Source organism: Miniopterus schreibersii (genome assembly GCF_964146895.1).
Source record: "Miniopterus schreibersii genome assembly, chromosome: 1".
Classification (NCBI taxonomy): domain Eukaryota; kingdom Metazoa; phylum Chordata; class Mammalia; order Chiroptera; family Miniopteridae; genus Miniopterus; species Miniopterus schreibersii.
In genome coordinates this window covers 120479126-120499509 of record NC_138101.1, presented here as the reverse complement: position 1 = coordinate 120499509, position 20384 = coordinate 120479126, and the positions used below count along the sequence as shown (strand labels likewise).

Sequence of the window (20384 nt, the reverse complement as noted above, 5' to 3'; positions counted from 1 at the left end):
TACCATCATCCTCATAAAATACACATATGAAAAGTCAATGAGAGCAGGCCATCAGGAGTCTCTGCCATCCCTTCCTCAACCCTTAAGAGTGGCTCACAATGACAAGCAAATAAGAGGGTAAGGAGACAGAGCAGAAAGTGAGCTTTTGTCCAGACAGACATGAATTTGAAGCATAGATTCCTCATCTATAAATGGAAATAGCAGTGCCTAGGGTTGTGTGAATGTTAATTAATTTTTGGAATGTAAATTGGTGAAGCCACTACAAAAAACAGTATGGAGGTTCCTCAAAAAAAAATCAAAATAGAGTACTATATGACCCAGGAATCCCTCTTCTGGGTATCCACCCGAAAAAAGTCAACACTTATTTTGTAAGGATATATGGACCCCTATGTTCAATGCAGCATTATTCACGGCGGCCAAGACATGGAAACAACCGAAGTGTCCTGCGATGGAGGACCGGATAAGGAAGACGTGGTACATGCACACAATGGAACACCACTCAGCCATAAGAATGATGAAATACTGCCATTTGTGACAACATGGATGGATCTTGAGAGTGTCATACTAAATGAAAAGCTATAAACACACAAAAAACAAACTCATAGACACAGATACAGTATGATGGCTACCAGAAGGAAGAGACGTCAGGGGAGGAAGAAGAGGTAAAGGTTCAAATACAAGGTGAAAGGAGGAGACCAGGCTTCGGGTGGCGAGCACAGAATAGAGTGTACAGATGCCATATTATAAAGGTGTACGCCTGAAACTTGTATAATGCTATTAACCAGTGTTACCCCTATAAATGTGATAAAAAGAAAATACTTTGAAAAGTTAAATCATGTCCTAGGATTGTTGGGAGTATGAAATAGGATAAATCATTGACAGTGCCTGACATACAGCAGGTACTCAGCAAATGACAGTGCCCTCCTCTATCCCACATCTGTCTTAAACGCCAGTTGAAAAGTTCTTTTTTGCTACATACGCACAATCATTTTGGCTGGCCAAGCTGAGGCTGCTCGAAACGCTTGCGTTTGAACTGTCCAGGCTGCTGCCAAGATGGAGTCTTCTCATATGTCTCACGACGGCTGTGGCATTAAATGCTTGCTGAAATTCAAGAAAGGAAAAAAAGCAGACAAAATAATTCCAGTTAATGAAAAAGATGCAGACTGTCTCCTATTATTTTTCCTGTTACCCTAAGTATTTCCATCTTCTGAAAATGTTCTCATGATACTCTAGAAAGGAAATTTATATTACCCCTTCTTCCAAAAGTACACTAATGCATTTGACTCCTCCCCCAACCAAAATACATTTTGAAGAAAATATTTTCTCCTGACATAATAAGCATACAGAATGTAAACTGACTCTGTCTCTAAGAGAAGTGATTTTTGGAATAAAAGGCATATTAGAATAGTATAGTACCTTAAAATATGACATTTAAAAATAATTTTAATTTTCCTATTACTAGTGATTTTGTCCTCAATGATACCATTTCCTCTGAATTAGAGGTCGGTGGAACTAATTTGTTTCTGTATGGTCTCACCGTTGGCACTTCGTTACCCACGCTGACTAGAACACAGGGTTTATTTAGGTAACCAGTCAATGATCACAACACCTCAATGATTTACATCTGTCACATTTTTATCAGAAAGGATTGATGGGTTCAATTCAGATGTCCAGTTTGTCTCCCCTTCATGTCACTTTATTACAAGTCGACAATTCAAAGTTCCAGCAAAGTGGAAGAAATAAGGACACAGCAAATGAGTGGGAGCCAGCTGGCCCTACTGCTGTTTTCAAGCCACAGAAGGGAAATACTAAATCACAGACTTCGTCCCTCTCACACCATGATAGTCCCTTCAAGTCTTTATCACTATTGGTCAAAAAATAGTAAAATTATTTGGGTGAGGTTCTGGGAATTTTCATCAAACGCAGGTGACAATAACCCTTAGAAATAAAAAATGCTCAAACCATAAGGCAAGTTTCAAGGCAGTGGTTAAACTCCCTGGGAATCTGATGGACACAGACTTACTCTCCATTTGCTCTTGGCGAAGTTCTTCCGGATCTGGGCGCTGACGGACTCGTGGATGTTTTTGTTGAGGGCTGTGTCACCTGCGATCCTGAAACACAGGCAAAGATGCTTCTAAAGGATATCTTTGGGGGCTCTGGCACTGGCCCTGCTTTCCTGGGGAAGCCTCATCCTGGCCCTTCCTGAGGTTCACTGAGAGGCTGGCCTGCCACTGCCCTCCCAGCGTGCAGACACCCCATGGCTTGTCTGATCGCCTGACTGCACAGAAGCCACTGCCACACTCGAAGTCCCATCCCGTTTCTACATGCTGCACCTCTCCAGGGTGGGTCAGTACCTTCGTGGCTGACTTCTGGCTGACTTGACTCTCACTCCTTCCTTTTGTGACTCCCATTCCTGTAACACCCACAATGACGACACAACCTGAACGCAGTTTCCATTCTTCTCTGCTTCCTGCTGCCTCCCCCTCCCTCTACACCAGCTTTCTACCTGCAAGGCTTTGCCTCCACCACCTCAAATGTGCTCCCTGCCTGCTCTGACCACCAGAATCCTCCTAGGGCCTTCTTCCCAGCTTCCTCCTGCCCGAGGCCCCTCTCTCTGCCTTCTCTGGGCCCTCCTCCCCATGGACAAGCTCACGTCCCTGAGCCCACAGCTCCCCTCCCTTCTGGTTCCACCCAGCTGAACAAAGCTCTGCAGCATTCGCTCACCTACAACCACACCCGGCACCCAGCCCTTTCTCTGTGCTCAGGGAGAGGGTTCCCAGGCTTTCTCGGCCCTGCTTGGCACACCTACTGCTGAATTTCCCAGATGAGCTCTCAGAAATGCCAGGACCACATCCACTTCACATTCAGCTGGGTCCCTGATACTGTCGGACACTGGTTCTTGCATGTTCCTTAGACTTCCATTAGCAGGAAGAAGGCAGTCTTGCTTTACCTCCTGTCCTTAGAGTGCCCCCCATCCTATGACTTCCTCCCTCTGCCCCCACCCCAGCTTACCCCTATCTCCTCTTCTCTCTCTGCTTACTGCCTCTCCGGTCTTAGTAACCACCTGGAGGTCACTCACAGCCCATTCTCCCCCCACATCCCTTCCCAACCTCACACCATCCTCCCTCCACATGCAACCACGGCCTCCCCTGGGTTCGGAGGGAGCTGTACTGTGCTGTCTTCTGGGCTCGGAGCCTTCCATCTTCTCTTCCCTTCCCTTTCAGCACGCTATGAAATTCTTGGTTGATCCCTGATGCCTAAAAAATAATTTCCTGCATCTTGGAAAAGTTAAAGGGCAGACATGCTGGGGACATGGACTATCCTTTCTGGCTGGGAAACCTGTCGTCTCCCAGACCCAGAGGGCCCTGGACACAAAACAGCCTGGATGCTAGACTATTAAGTCTGCATGTTTTGGAAAATGAAAGGAAGATGCTTAGGATTTATTCAGACAAGATATAATCCCTGGGTAAAAAATATGTTCCTATCTTCCCAGCCTTTCACTTTAGAACTGAAAATGTGGTTGAAGGACCGAACATTAAGTCTGTACCAGGCTGGGCCTGCCTATTGAATACAGTCTGATGTTCCCTTTAAAAGCAGCTGCCCATTCAGACTCCTTCTGGTTCCCGCAGGGCTGAAGGTACTTAGCCAAGAGTAGACTCAGAACCTAACTGTCATGCACCAGTGAACAGAAGCAGGATATCTGAGTGGGCAAGCCATCTGAAACCAGAGTAGCGAGGAGGCTGGGGGGCTGTAGACATCTTTATTAGGTTTTTGCTCCCAGACAGCTCCTGTGAGTAATTCCTCCTGCACTGTTTATAAAAGTCATATCCTCAGAAAAGGAGGCCTTTCCACCTTGTCGGTGGCCAGCTCTTTCCTAGAAATAGCCATACAGAGTGGTAGGAAGTATGGAACTCGTGGGGCTGAGCACGGCACAGAGACGAGCCGTACTCCAAATCAAACAGACCAGCGAGCCGGCAGGAAACTCCCTTCTCTGTGGGTGAGCATGGGCCCAGATGCAAGGAAAATGTACCCTTCCAGTTATTTCAGGAATGTTCCATGCTCACTTCCCACAGTCCTTGGGCATGCTGCTCCTGGGGAAGAATCAGGCAGGGCCAACAACGGTGTCCACAGGCTCCTTCTGGGCAGTCATCCTGGGGGTGCAGCCACCGTGGGCCTGAGAGTATAGGCTCTCCTCCCACGGGCACTGTGATGGAAATGGAGGCTGCTGCTCACAAGGAGCCAGGACAGTTACAACAAGGTGTGATGTTCACGATGCTCCATGCTTCTAGCTTTAGCATTATTCATCAACAGAAGGAGGCACAGAATCTCCGAACTGGAAGGAGCCTCAGCTGTCAATCTCAATTGTCCTAGGAATACGCAATGCCTCTGATACAGGAGAATTTACTTATAAACCCCTCCCCCCACAGACATACTCAGGTCTCCTACTCTCCCTTACTTTTCCGTCTTTACCTCTATTCCAACACTGCAGGTGGCATTCATGTAAATCGCACTCTGTTGTCCTCCACACACACAGCATCAAGCTTGTCTCTCCTGGCCTTTGGTATTCTTGTGTTTTATACACAGGCTGCTCTACCTCCATTGCTCTGATTTTGCATTTTTCTAGCCTCTTGCTCAAGACAGGCTTGGGGATGCCTGTGTGTCTCAGTCAGGGTTCTGTCTCCCAGACTCCTGGGCTGTATCCTAATTCCAGCATGGCTGGATGGAGACAGAAGAGAGGAGGGGTCTCCATGAATACTGAGAAGAGGGCTGCAGGTCCTGAAGGTGGGCACACTGTCATTGCCATGGGGCACTGTGTCACTGGGGCACAGACACCCAGATCATTGCTCTGGTTTGCTTGTTACTGAAACTGGAGCTTGAGGTTCAGAACAATCTGAGCTGGACAAGTGAACCTGTCAAGGTGCTTCCCTGCAACCAGGAGCAGGTTCCCACGTGCCATTTGTCATTCCCTACTCTTCACCTACCAGCCAGCAGTCTGCTAGTTTCTGTCCATGCACCACCAAGAGAAAGGCAAGGCCTCTGGAGAGGGGCTCAGGAAATACCTGGTGAGCTGGGCTGACTGTCCTCTGCAAGGGGCCCCCTCCTGTCTGGAGTGGTCTGTTTTGAGGCTAAGGGAAGGTGTCTGTGACTTCCAGTGGCCTCCCCTGGCCCCAGGTGGCCTTGAGGAAGCTGGAAGAGCAAGTGCTGAATAAGAGAAGCTGCTGACTGGAGAGGGTTGATGTGTGGAGACTGCAGGTTCCAGAATGGTGATGACCACAGAGCTATGCATCACTCCACTCTCTGTGGCTCTCAGCTGAATCCCTGCTCTCCTTCGCCCGGGAATTTTACATAAAGAAACAGGCATACCTTGCAGGCAAGCAAATAGGGTGTTTCAATGATGTTTGAGTCAAATGCATTCTTTCTTCTTTTTTTGAAATTATTTTCCAATGTTTGACTTGGGAATTTTGAAATGAATAATAAAAATGATAAAACACTGGGGGAAAAACACCTCTAAAGAAGGCACTTATTTGTTCAGTTCACAGATAACACGTCTTAATGTGACCCAGGCTTCTGACTCAGGTCTTTATCTCACATGTGACCATTTTCCCGAGCTCCAGACCCATTCAGCACAGCCCACACCACAGGCCTAGAGGACCCATCACCTTCCTCCTCTTTCACGCCAGCCTGCTTGCTCTCCTAGCACAATCATCGTCCCAGTTTCCTAAACTGGAAACTCAGGAATAACCTCAGACCCCTCTCTTTGTCTCACCCCGCCCACCAGTGCTCTGTCAAGTCCTGTAATTTCCCTTCCGTGGGAGTGTCTCCTGTGGTCTTCTCCATCCCTGTGGCACTGGGCAGGCCACTTTTCACCCTTCTCCAGGCCAGCCTTCTCTCTACCTCCTGTCTGTGCCTTTCTGCCACCTTCCCATGCCCCATCTCCACAAGTTACTTCTATCAGGCAGCCAGGTTGTGCTTTCTGAAGTGCAAATCTGATCACCCTGCTTAAAACCTGCCAGGGGCTCCCACTGCCCAAAGGGAAAAATACAAATTCCTTAGTACAATACTAAAATGATGGCAATTCATATAGATCGGAGATTTATGAGCTACTAGGTACTCTTCTTTTTTGTATGTGTTGTCTCATTTAATCCCCAGAACCCTTGCGCTGCCTTCCTTTTTAGTCCCATCTCCTGCCTCGCTCCTCTGTCCCTCTTACTCCAGGAATACCCAGTGCTGTGGCATGAGGGATGGATGTGCAGCGTAAGCCGCCTGGCAGGACCAGGCTGCTCGCCTCACCTGGGACCCCTCCCTGCCCTGGGTGCCCTGGGTGCCCTGGTGAGAGAGTTCTCACAGTGTGAGGCTCCGCGTCTCTGTGAAGTCCTCCTTCATGCTGCTAGGCCACCCTGTCCCTCTGCCAGGCCCCTCAGTAAAAATGACCTCTACCTTCTTTGGTTTTTCAAAACTGGCTGGTGAAGGAGAAACTGGGCTTTAACTGACCTCCTTCTGCCTGCCACGAAGTGAGGCCAGGTCAGTGAGCAAGTACGTGGGAGCAAATCACTTCCCTTCTTTTGAGGTCATTTCCCTCCTTTATAAGATAATCCCAAGTCCCAGACATATAAGATAAAGGAGTATTGGGGATGTAACATGTGTGACGACTGCGGTTAACACCACTGTATGGTATATCCTCCAGGTTCTCATTACAAGGAAAAAACAAATTTTTTGTAACTATATAATGTGATAGATGTTAACTTATTGCAGTAATCATTTCACAATAAATATGAATGTCAAGTCATTCTGCTGTACACCTTAAACATCTCAATACAAATGGAAAAAAGGTATTACAGATTTAAAGTCCTACTGTTTAAAAAGAAAACTTTATTATCTTTATGGTCACATACTTTGACCTATTGTACGGAGTGACTTACTAAAAAAAAATAATCAAGATAATACATAATCAAAACTGCCTCCTTATTCATAAAATTATTTATTTCCCCCTTCAGCCTACTCCTCCCTTCCCATTTACTCTCCTCTCTGCAGGGCGGTGAAGGGTACTCATTTTGGAGTCCCACAGCTCTGGCAGGAAACAGTTCTGGCTTTGCCATTATCCAGTTGTATTGTCTTGGCTGAGTTACTTTACCTTCCTAAATCCATTTCCTCATCTCTGACCAGAGGTAAAGCCTAGCTTACAGGGTTATTAGAAAGAAGCGAAATGAGCCCAGGCGGAGTGGCTCAGTGGTTGAGCATCCAACTATGACCCAGGAGGTCGTGGTTTGATTCCTGGTCAGGGCCCATGCCTGGGTTGCAGGCTTGATCCCCAGTGGGGGGCGTGCAGGAGGCAGCCAATCAATGACTCTCGTCATTGATGTTTCTATCTCTCTCCCTCTCCCTTCCTCTCTCTGAAATCAATATAGATACTTTTTTAAAAAAAAAAAGCGAAATGAGATGCTCTTTTAATGCAATTAGTACAGTGCCTGGAACATAGTAAGTGCTCAATAAATGACAGATGTTATTATAAATTAAAATGCTGTGAAACTGGGTCATGGCATGACCCTAAGCAGGTCCCTTTGGGGGTTAACCAGCATATTAGACCCTGGGGGAAATGCTACAGGAGATGGTGGAATAAACAAGGGGACAGTCTTCTGGAGTGTTTCCTAGAGGAATTTCTCCCAAACTCAAGGTTCCGTCCCTTTATTTTCATTATATTGCATATTTTACTACTCCTGGCCTTTGTTTCAAATGGATGCTCTTGGTGCTTTAGTAATAACAGCTTAACGAAGCATTTACTCTACACCAGACATCGCGACAAACCCTTTACATGCGTCATCTCAGTTATTTCTTACATCAACCCTATAAACTAGGTATCAGTATCCTCATTTTAGAGATGAGACAACTGGGGCTCAGAGAAGTTAAGTATAAACGCTAAATCACAGCTAGTTGATAGTGAAGGTGGGTTCAAACCTACTAGGTGGCACACAAACAAGGCTTCCTCAAGGGCACTACTGAAAATGTACACAGAATGCCGTAAACCATCAATCTACCCCTCTAGAGGGGAAGAAACACTACTTGAAAAGCATCTTAAAAGGGGGAAAAAACCTCAGTTCATTTAACTACTGAGTAATAAACTCAAGGAATAAAGCTCTCATCTTAATGCCTTGTTGGGCAATTACCTTCACTAAAAATGATCCAAAAAAAATTCTCCTAAAGTGATAAAACTACAACTACCTTTCTCACACTTAACCTGTCAATAGTACATTTAAAAGATTGAGCCTGAGGGAACACAAGATTTCGAGTGCTGGCAAGGGGACATGATTGAGGCCAGAGTGAAATGCAAGCATTACTGTCGCTTCCCCAGTTAGTGACAACCAACACTCTGGGAAGGCGAGAGACACAGTCTCTCCAGTGGGGGATCTTTCTTACCATGGGTGCCGAGCTGCCTGCTCACACGTGTATCTTTTATTTGGATCTTTCTCCATCAGATTCCGAATGAAATCTTTTGCTGTTTAGGAAGAAAGCACAAGGGAAGGAATCAGTCTGTGGCTTGAGATATCTTGCCAGCAGGTCTTTGAGACTACTGTGTGTAGCATCAAAATTATGAGGCCAGCCTTCCACAGACCTTACAGTACCTTGGCCACAGGTACAGCATTTGGGGAAAAGGGAAGCCAAGGTTTGGAACTCTGTATGACCCAATAGCAGAACACTGAGAACATCTGAGACTGGGTCACAGAATTAGAAGATGACACCTGTGGGCCAGGCTGGAAATCTACAGCCTCGTAGGGTCTGGCAGCTCACGGCCCACAGGCCCGGGCTTCAGAGGAAGGCCATGCCCTTCCCAGGTGAGAAGTAAAATATTCCCATGTGGCTCTTTCCTGCAAGCCTTGGAGAACTGCTCTCTAGGCTTTGGAAGACTGAGGAAGGAAGCAGATGTTTCCAGTTAGGAAGAAATAACACAAATAATAAAAAGCAATATTTGAATAGCTCATCAGTGAGTATGAAGCTGTTTCTTTTATTATTTTCTTTGATTCTTATGCTACCCTTCTTGTTAGGAAGTATTACTACTGTCTTCTGTGGATCAGCTTGAAAAATTTCGTCAGTTTACATGGGCCCTGATTTTGGTCTTTACCCCCATGGGAGAAATGCTGAACTTCCCTGGGAATGTGTTAGTGTGGCATGGTAGCTGAGATGTGGGCTCTGGAGTGGGCCTTGGGTTTGAGTCCCAGCTCTGCCACTTACTACCTGTATGACTTGGGACAAGTTACTTCACCTTCTGGGCGTCAGTTTCCTCATCTCTCAAAGAGGTTAAGAGTAATACCATCTGATAGGTTGTCCTGAAAATTGAGTGAAATAGTGCACGTGTACAGCTTACAGGGCTCAGCACACAGTAAGCACTCAATACATATTAGCTAACATGTTTTCACTCCTGGGGCACCCAGGTCAGGGCAGGGCTAGGATTTGGTGGAGTGAGTCCCTGTCCCATGGCTTGATTTGGGACCCTTGTCCCAAGTTTGTCCTCCACTTTGCAAGTCAAGTGCAGACCGTCCTGAGACCCTGCTGAAGCCAAGACTTACCAGAGTCGGAGATGTCATCCCAGTAGGGGGAGTCGAACTCATACTCTGCCTTAAGGATCTGTTCAAAGAGCTTGGAGTCATTTTCATCATAAAAAGGAGGGTAGCCACAGAGCCTGGAAGACAGGATGAAGAAAGGATATGAAACGTCACATCTCCACTGTGGCGGTCAGACACCTGCTGACAAGGAAGGCCCGTTTCACTCCAGCTGAGAAAACCCGCACTGTGGGTGCTGCAGACAGGGTCGCAGCAAAGGGTCCACACGTTCTGCTGGCACAGGCGCCACAGAAGAGAATTTGTGATTTAATAAATAGCAAGAAGGGATAACAACTCAGGTGATAACTGAGGTCCACCTGGACTCTGCACATTATTCAACACAGAGCCCCATATACCTTAAACACCTACCAGACAGCCTTCTGTGTATAAATGTTATTGATCTTACTGTCTATGATATTGCCCCTTTATAGATGATGGGTCAGCGGAAAAAATAAGCAAAATATAAGTTTACTATACATTTTAGGGCCCCTTCCAGGTTCATTTTGCTTAACAAATCATCATAGGAAGAAAAGGAAATTTTATCTGTGTGAGGACCAAGTTGCCACAAGTCACCCTGAAATGCACACTGTCACCCCATCATGCCCAACCGGGTGTTTGAAAGGTTATAGTTTTGCCCATTAATATGCAATAAGCATAAGCAGAAGTTGGCATGAATTAGAATACTATCACCCTTTCCACTGAACCCTTTCCAAGTTGATTTTAAAATTGGGATGTTGGGATGTTAGTGCAAATAACATATAGTTCTGGAGACACCAACAGTCATCTAACAACAAGGAGTAGAAATTTTTATTAAATACTCCAAATACAATTCATTCCATAAAATCCTAGGTTCTCATTCCAGTTATACTATCACCTTCAATGCAACCTTCACCATTAGTAGGACACTGACACTTTTTTTGGACCCAAATTTTCTCATCTTATGAAGAGGACAGACCACAAAATTCCCCATATTATTTCTGGCTTTTAGATGATGTGGTTCTAAACTCCCTGTCCCATTTTGTATGGCTGGTCAAGACCCAGGGGAAGATCTAGTATGAGCTTGAGGTCCACATGGGGCAGAGACAGGCCCCAGTTGGGACTGGACAGCTGGGAAGGGGTGGGATTGCGGCTGGGGCTGTAAGGGTGGACAGGGCAGGCAGCAGGGCTGGACTCCGGAAAGCCAGGTGCAAAGCTGGGTAGCAGAGAACTTGCCCTCGACAGCCCAGAGGGTGGCGGCCGCAGTGGGAGTTCTGCCCACACACAAGCCCTGAATCTTCCCACGTAGCCAAACTTTGCTCAAACACGGCTACAGCCTAGAGACCGGCTTAATGAGAACAAACAGGAATCAAAGACTCCAGGCCTGCGAGGGGTGAGGCTTGTCAGCAAATAAGAAATTTAATAAAGGTTCGAAACAGCCCCGGTACAGTCATTCTTCAGACAACTCCTGCCACAAAACATTGTGTCCCCAGCCAGGCTGCATAGGGGACTGGCTGGTGGGATCTTTAAAGCTGTAAGACCTTCTTGGGCTGATAGGATTCTAAAGCCTCTATCCCCACAAGGCTGATGTAGGGTGCAAGTGCCTGGAAATTTTCATTTTTGAAGATTTGCTACTTTTGGAGGAATGAGTAGAAGCCAGTGCTCCTGAAACCACCGAGCCCGTATTTCCTGCCCAGGAAAGCCGGGGCAGGGAGATGGGCATGAACATCTCCCATGATGAGGATGTGGAATAAAAGAAACTGGAGTGTTAGGAAAAGCAGGCAGAACAAAGTGTTACTGTGTCTTGGAAAATAACTGAATTTTAGATATGCGAAGTTTCTGTTTATTAACAATGGAGTACGTTTACTTTACAGTTTGGCCTTCCTTTCAAGGAAAAAAGATCGTTAAGAAAATTCCAAGAAAGATTTATTCTTCCTGTGCCAATTTTCTTAATGTATATCCCAATTTCTTCTGGTTTTGGCTCTTTTCTTGGGGAGGGGGAGTTACTGAATACTGTGTTTATGTGCCTGTGCTGAGGATGGAAGAAAAGGAAATAGATCTAGCTTAGAGACTAAATTAAATTTTAAAAAGAGGATTTCAAAATAAGGATTGTAAAAGAACAGGAGCTATAAAATCTTCCTCAGATCTAGACATTTCACGGGGCTCCTTGGCCAGGCTATTTCATTAGGAGGCTCGTGTGGCAGGTCCAAAGAGGAGAAACAGCAGCTCTGTGCTATTTATCTCCATGTGCAGAACACTGACATCCATGGTCCTGGACCTGCCTATTTGCATGTGTAATCTCTGTATGATTATTTTACATATCAAGTCAGTTAAATAATCTACAAATTATCTCACCATGGGCACTCAAAAGGAAATGAAGGCATTCCCAATTGTTCTTGGCATAAAAGTTTATGGTGCAGATTAACATCTAAACTTGCCAACCCCATGACCAACAGCCATGCCCAATACGGGCAACACACCTTCACAGGGCTCGTCCATCACCTCTGTCCTAAAGTTTTATTTTTCCTTATAGCTTCTGGTACCAGAGACAGATACAGAATGGTCAGGAGGGAGCTGATATTAGAATGGTGGTAGGCAATGAGATATCACCTCACACTTGTAAAAATGATATAGGCAAAAAAATAAAAGTGTTGGCAAGGATGTGGAGAAAAGGGAACCCTTGCACATTGTTGGTGGGAATAAAAAATGGTGCAAGCACTATGGAAAACACTATGGAGGTTCCTCAAAAAGTTAAAAATAGAACTACCATATGATCCAGCAATCCCACTTCTGGGTATTTATCCAAAGAAAATGAAATCAGTACCTTGCAGATTCTCTTTCTCCACCATGTTCATTGCAGCACTATTCACAACCAAGATGAAGATATCAAGAAATTGTGATATATATGTATTTATATATCACAATTACACACACACACACATATTAATATTGTTCATCCTCATAAAAGAAGATCCTGACATTTGCAACAACATGGAAGAACCTGGAGGACATTACGCTAAGTGAAATAAGCCAGACACAGAAAGAAAAAACTGTACGACCTCACTTATATGTGGACCCTAAAAAAGTCAGATACATAGAATCAGAGAGTTAAACAGTGGTTGCCAGGGGTGGGGAGGTAGAAGAAATGGGGAGAGGTTTGTCAAAGGGCGCCAAGTTGCAGTTATGTAGGATGAATAAGTCTAGAGATCTAATGGGCAGCATGAGGACTATTGTTAACGATACTTATTGTGTCCTGGAAATTTGCTATAAGGGCAGATTTCAGAATGCAAAGTAAATTGTACAGAATACAGAAAAAAAAGTAACAATGGAAGAAGGAAATACGTTACTGAGCTTGACTGCTAGTAGTCATTGCACTAGTATATGCCTATCAAGCCAGCATGTACACCTTAACTAACATGCCATTTTTATTAAAGAAAAAAGGGGTAGCAGAAAAAGCGCCAGCCATGGTCAGTACCAGGGAATAGGGTTTTAAGGAGGTTTTAGTATGGTGAGAAAACTTACCATGAGGTTTATCCTCTGAAGTTTTTAAGTGCACAGTGCAGTGCTGTAGACTGTGGGCACAATGTTGTACAGCATCTCTAGAGCTTATTCATCTGGAACTTTACACCCACCGATTAGTGACTGCCCATTTCCTCTCCCCCCAGCCCCTGGCAGTCACCACTCGACTCCTTGATTCTATGAATCCGACTATTTTAGATGCCTCGTTTAAGTGGAATTGTGTCGTCTTTGTCCTTCTGTAACTGACCTATCTTAGCATGATATCCTCAAGCTCTATCTATGCTGTCACATATTTCAGGGTACTCTTCTTTGCAAAGGCTGAATCATATTCCATTGTGTGTGTATACCATATTTTCTGTATCTATTCATCTATCGACATTTAAGTTGCTTCCATATCTTGGGTATTAAGAACAACACTGTAATAACATGAGAATGCTAATATCTCTTTGAGATCCTGATTTCAATACTTTTGGATAAATGCCCAGAAATGGGTTTGAGGGATCATATGGTAGCTCTATTTTTAATTTTCTGAGAAACCTCCATACTGTTTCTCATGGTGGCTGACACACTTTTCATTCCCACCACCAGTGTGCAAGGGGTCCAATTTCTCCACATCCTCGCCAACACTCTACCTTTTGTTCTTTCTTTTTCCTCCAGAGAAAACATACAGATGGCCAACAGCTATAACAAAAAATGCTCAATATCATTAATCATTAGATAAATGCTAATCAAAACCACAAGAAGATACCACCTCACACCTGTCAGGATAGCTATTATCAGGCAGTGACTTTTAAAAAGTATTTCCATATGGATCCTATAGTACTTCAATGTCATCATTTTTAATCAGCCAACATATTTACTTAGTGCCTTATGTATACCTTATACATAGCATTCATTTGTTCCTCAGATATTTATTTTGCATCTATTATATACTAGGTACTGGGTTTGATACATATTGGAGATATGATGATAAATAAGAAGCAGCTCCTGCCTTCAAGAGCTGAGTCCAGTGGGAGAGAGATACACAAACAGATACTAATGACAGAAGTAGTAACAATAATAGAGGTATGCAGAAATTGTTATGAGTATAGAGAGCATGGACATTGAACCAAAAAAGTTTTTTGAGGGTGGAAGTGGCAGGTGCCTATACTTCGTCTCAGGATGAGCAGGAATTTTATAGGAGACAGAGGGGGCCATGGGGGGGGAGGGCGTGGCCAGCCAGGAATAAAGGCATGGAGGCATAAAAAAACATAGTTTATTCAAGAACCTCAGAGAAATTTGCTGCTGCTATAGTGTAAAATATGTCAGTGAGTAGTAGAGACGAGCTGGTGAAATGGACAGTGACCAGACCAGGGAGGCTGTGTTCCCCATACCAAGGTAGACAGTCTAGCCTTCAGGTAACAGGAAGCCCCCAAAAGGTATAGACGGAGTAGGCACATGGGTAAATGGCTTTGCAGCTGAGGGGAGGGTAGATATGAGGCAGGAAGACAAGTTAGCAGCTGCACCAAGCAAAGGAAGGACAGGTGTCTGCAGGTTTTGGCAGCTCGACCGGGGAACAGAAAGATTCCAAAAGGAGTTGAGAGAGGAAACACCGGGAGGGTCTGCGGTCTTCCCATGTGGTAAGTGAAACCCAGGATGGCCAGGTCTCAGCGAGGAGGATCAGAGCTGCCATCATCTGTGATGGAGAAACAGGAGGGAGAGTGAGTCTGGGGCTGGCCCCACTATGTCACCACAGCACCTGCAAGGTCCAACTTCTTTCCCTGGCCCCACTCAAGGAAGGAGCTCTGGGCAGTTGTGTGGGGGTGGGGGAGCCTGACCCTCCACAGGGGGACCCATGGATTAGCCGGACATCAATGGTAATTAATTCTAGGAACTACAATGGGTCTTGTCTAGGCTTGGGCTGAAGACTAAGAAAGGCTGGGAAGAGAGGGAGCTGATGCTGCAGACATGGAGAGTGAAGCAGAGATGCCAGGAGGGAAATACCAGCTCAGGGGTGAGGCTGTGAGAAGGGCCAGTGCCCGGGGCTGTACCAGAGTCAGGGGCTTCTGTTCAGTCCACACAAAGCTGTGCAACAAATCCCTTTCCCTTAAGGTAATTGGAAAGAATCTGTTCCTTGCAACTAAAAACGCCAACATCCCACAGATGTTATCCTGGCTGTCACATACCATGGAGGACAGATGATCAATTCCATTCACACTTTGTGGTGAGCTGGAACAGGTGTGTTTGAAGGCAGCCAGCAGGCAGTAGGGAGATGAGCCTGAAGAAGGGACTTGCTCTGGCCTGGGGATGCTAAATTAAAGCCATCATCATTTGCATGAAAGCTGGGAGAGTAGATAAGATCACTCAGCAAGAATTTATAGATACCGGAGTTGCAGTCTGATTCTCCACAGGCTTAATTTGGCCCACAGATGTGTTTTGTGTGGCCAGCAGGGACTGAAAACAAATGTGACTTTGAATGCCCATAGACATTGATCCAGCCAGTTCACCACAGTCTCCACTACTCCCTATTACTCACACCCAGCTAGACACATTGACATCCTCTACCTCCATTCTCTAAGTTGGTGCCATTGAGTCAAGGGCCATAAATGGTGGTCTGGAGAAGGTAACTTTTAAGGGGAGAAGGGGCTGTAGCATTCTGTTAGGTGCTGCTGGCTACAAGAGCTTCATAAGAAGTGAGCCCTGCTGTCCTAGATGCCCAAGGCAGGTGTGTGTGTGTGTGTGTGTGTGTGTGTGTGTGTGTGTGAGCAAGAATGTGCACGTGTGTGATTTCCTTCTTGGCGACTGCTGCAGGAATTCAGGGGAAAGTGAGAAGCCTGAGTGGGATGGCGATCAGGGAAGGCTCCTGGGAGGAGGTATGACCTGCACTGTGGTTCCAGGCTGGTGCCCATCAGTCACCTGGGAAGCTGGTAAAACCTAAAGATGCCCACATCCTCCCAAAACTGAGTGCATCTGAATCTCCAAGGGCAGGGCCCAAGTACCTTTACTTTTGTTCTTCTTTAAAAAAGAACCAAAAAACTTACATAGGAATTCATGACCATAGTTAAAAAGTTCAAATATAGAAGCATATAGGAAAAATTTCCTTCCTGATCCACATTTCCACTCCTGCTATTAATTTCCTGTGAAGGCTTTTCAGAAATTTTCTTGGCATCTAGAGCATGAATATATGTGTACGGGGTACAAGAATTCAAATTGCCTGGAAGTTTAGCGTTGGCGAGATGGCTGTATACGAATGGCTAGTTTGGTTCTTTGCATGTTCCAGAAATCCCCCAGCACGAACAAAAACAATCCCACTTCGGGGAGATATGCTTGATTTTTCCCTCTTAGGTTTCCCTGAGTAACAGCTAGCCACCCTTTCCTGCCTTCTGACCCAGAAGAGAGCACAGGCCTGCTGCAGCCGCCTGCCCCCTCCTGGACCACATCTGCCTTCCTAAGCAGACCCCTCAGGTCCCCACTGAGGGTAGAGGACCGAAAAACACCTGCCAGGCAGTCCTCTGGTTGTACCCAGACACTGACCAGGCATCAGCTGTGTCCCAGGCCTGCAGATACAGCACTGAATGAGATTCTTGTGGTGCTTATATTCTACTTGGAGGGAAGGGACATTCAACACGAAACTTCAAAATAGACAAATACAAAAATAGAAATACAAAAATAGGCGGGAAAGATCATGTGGAGCTGGTGGTGGGAAGCCTCTGTGTTTCGTCCTCAGCAGGAGCATTCTCCACACAGTTCACTGGGCCTGGAGGGCGCCGCGTCCTTGCTCCCAGAGCTCCGCCTGTGCGGCCCTTGTTCCAGGACGCCCTTCCCGACTCCCACCCTGGCCAGGGCAGGCACTCCTCCTCTGTGCTCCCCAGCCGCCCAGGCATTATGGCACCCATGTGGGTTGATATCTCCAACCATCATGTCCTCTGTTAGACTCTGAGCTCCCCGAGGGAGGTGGCAGTGTCTCGTTTGTTTCTGCAATCCTGGTACTCAGCCTAGGGTGTGCTCAGCAAACGTCTATGGGATGAATGAGTCTGTAAATGCTTCAGTGTTTCAGGACTGCCACCCCCACCTGCTTGATCCCTCCCTAAACATTTCCCATTCGTCACACTCCACCTCAATCCCATCTCTTTCTTGGGTCCTCACAAAACATGTAAAAAGGATTATTTCACGGTTATTACATTTATTTTCTCACCTTGATTCTGAGTTCCTGGAGGAAAAATACTGTCACATACTGTATTTCTTTTGTAGTTTTCATTAGCACTCAGTAGTATTCCATAAATGTTTGCTGACTGTTTTTCGATCAATGGTGAGGAGTTACACTAAACATTTATGCATGTGTGTGTGCATGCACACCCACAGCACGTACTGAAGTTGACTTAAGAAATAGGGTTGAACACCCTGAGACAGGTATTTACTCTGGAAAAAGTACTTCACCTAAACTTTCCCAGGTGGTAAAATTTTTGCAGTGAAGCTCCTAATGGCCAACGGCATCAGCTGTAGGTGACGTCCTTTAAAGCAGACTAAATGAGCACAAGTCTTCAACAAGCGTTCTCTGCACTCACTGTTGTCCTCTGCCCTAACGGTGTCCTCTGTGTGTCCACCTCTCTGCTCCTGAACCCCTCTAGCCACAGATGCCTGTGTGATGATACAACTTACACTGCACCCCTGTCCCCACGTGAATCCTCAAATCAGAAGCTGAAAAGTATATTTGAAGGACTTTGCATAGTAGGGGGATGAGTAGAGAGCCAGAGAACCTTATTCTGGGGTCCAGAGGTGATCATCGGTTCTAACTCCTCCTGTAGGAAACTGGGAAAGAGTCCCAGAGAGATAGAGACGGACCACAACCAGTATAGGTCTGGCATCTATTTGCCCAGGGCTCTCACTTAGAGCAACAAAAGCCAGCCACTTTGATCCAATCCTACAGAATTTATTGAGCACCAATGTTAGACCAAATGCTTATCATGTAGCAGGGAAGAAGATAGACCTGTTCTTGTTCCTCAGAGTTCAGTGTCCAGCATATTTCAACAGGACAACTGGAACAATGACTTTTCTACAGAAACTAATTATGTCGTGCATGTCCCATAAAAGTTAATGACAATAGCCACTATCTGTGGAGCCTTTACTGTGTTCCAGGTACTGGGCTACACAACTTATACATACTGTCTCACTGAATGCATGCTTATGAGTATTTAATTTTCTATTTCCAGATGAGAAAATGCATGAGAGACTGGGCAACTTGCTCGTATCTAAGGGGTGGAACAAAATTTTAACTTTCCTTACCCAACTCCAGAGCCAAGTCCTATTAACCTCTAAGCACTACAGCCATACATGTCACTGCAGAGATGGAGAAACCCACTTGTTCTCTTCCTAAACCTACCTCTGTGGTCAGGATATCATGTTTGCATATGTGATAAATTTGGAAACAGAGCTGTTAAGACCTGCCAAAGAAATATAGAACAGCTCAGAGGCCTTGAAGTTAGAAAATCAACACCTAATATCTACCCAGGCTGCTTTCCGCAAAGATAGATGGGAGGACAATGACCAGGACCATTGTGGCCTGTCAGTGGGAGAGAGGGATGGAGAAAAGTGAACCTGAGTCTATACTGAACCAAATTCCAATACCATCACGTCCTGTGGCCTTCATTCAGCTCCGCTCCCATGCAGAGTTGTGCAGGAACACTGAGGACAGGAAATCTCAGCCAATTTTGAGGGCCTCTGTGAGGCGGGGTGGGGGCGGAAGCTCAGGTGTGCCTCACTGACCAATGTGGCTGGGAATCAAGTAATATATGGAAGCAAATTCTCTAAGTACCTGCAACGTGCTTCTTGTGCCAAAGAAAGTTTTAAATATTTCATATGAAAAGGATTCGAGTGCAACAGTTCACATTGACAATTGAATCATCAAAAAAAATGGCAACCCAGAAGCTGTGGTTTTAATCTAATTGGATGGAAGGGCCCTGAAGAAGAAGAGAGAAGTGATTTTTAAGGAAGGGTCTGTCCTCTGAGGGCAGGCACAGACTCTTCTTTCAGGGGCTTCATGCTGTGTTCTCCTCAGCCTGGGTTTTGGAGGAACAACACCGATTCAGATCCTGGACCCACACCCACTGGTGGAGTGATCTTGGGGAAACTATACATCCTGTCTTAGGCTACTTCTTTGTGAAATAAGGAAAGGAATGGCCACCTTATAGAGAGATATTACAATATGTATAACATATGCTGTATAATAATGCATATTATATATAAAACACACATGCATAGACAGACCAATGGATGGAGAGACATACCCAGAGTAACAGACACAATGCATGGACGTGCCTGTCACACAGCAATCATTAAATGCCAGCTCCCTCACTCTTAGCCATCCCACCAACTCCATCTAGTCCTCTTCAGGGTCCTTCAGCTGAAATACTCTGACATGGGATACTGCTCCCCATCAGGAAGGACAATATGAGGGGGGACAGGAGTAGCTGAGCCCCAAGGGACTCGGTGCCATCTCCTATAAGCTAAACGTGAGAAAGAGCAACATATTTTCAAATCCTATGCAAAGTCTCAGAATTATCAACTGATGACCTTACATCCTGACCTAAACGTCTAACCCACTACGGAAGGGAGGAAGTGCAGCTGCCTCTGGCGACTATTTGTGTCATGACTGTGGGGACAGAATATATGGAGACCTGCATTTAGGCTTTGACCTTTGTGTTCCAATGTTTCCCAGCACTGAGCCTAGAAGCCCTCAATTCTAGGAACAGCTCAAGATTTCCTGTGAGCATTTCCTCAAAGGCATATTTGTGAAGAAAGCAACTGTTATGCAATTAGAGCAGGGAACCATGGCACTGAAATAACACACCCCTCTCTATATTGCCAACTAGATAAGCCACAGAAAGGCCAGTCCAGGCCTAGAAAGTCTCTGAAAAACGTTCACAAAATCAGTCAGATCTGGGCGTTGTTCCTTTGGAAAACAGTCCGACCGATACACAAGCACTCTCGGAAGCACTATTTGTCCTTCCTTCTTGGCACTTGGTGGGTATTCAAGTATTTATTTAATGAATGTCGGAGGCCTGTGCTAAGGAATCTGAGTTTTATTCATCTTACTCTGGGTATAACAGGCTTTTAAAAACAATAAGATAAAGCAAAGCCTTTTAAGCTGGTAAGTCTCTTGTACTTAGTTGCAAGGCCCACTTATTGAGCAAAACAGGTTTCAGCATAGTACTCAGATTTATAGACCGGAGTGACCAGAGACCTGAGTCATTATAAAAATGTCAGCCAATCACGTCAGCAACCTATATGTTTGAGTAGGTGCACTACAGAGCTTTCACC

The 20384-nt window shown here is 45.5% G+C and overlaps 1 protein-coding gene across 1 annotated transcript in view; it reads right to left on the bottom strand.

Moving 5' to 3' along the window:
- The window catches only part of CAMK1D (calcium/calmodulin dependent protein kinase ID), a 371797-nt gene that overhangs the window by 7220 nt on the left and 344193 nt on the right, over positions 1-20384 (bottom strand). The window contains exons 7-10 of the mRNA XM_081129205.1: positions 9561-9673; positions 8413-8491; positions 2024-2111; positions 984-1101 (exon numbers count right to left, since the gene is read on the bottom strand). Coding sequence (XP_080985331.1) covers positions 984-1101; positions 2024-2111; positions 8413-8491; positions 9561-9673 — 398 coding nt within the window. The remainder of the gene's footprint in view (positions 1-983; positions 1102-2023; positions 2112-8412; positions 8492-9560; positions 9674-20384) is intronic.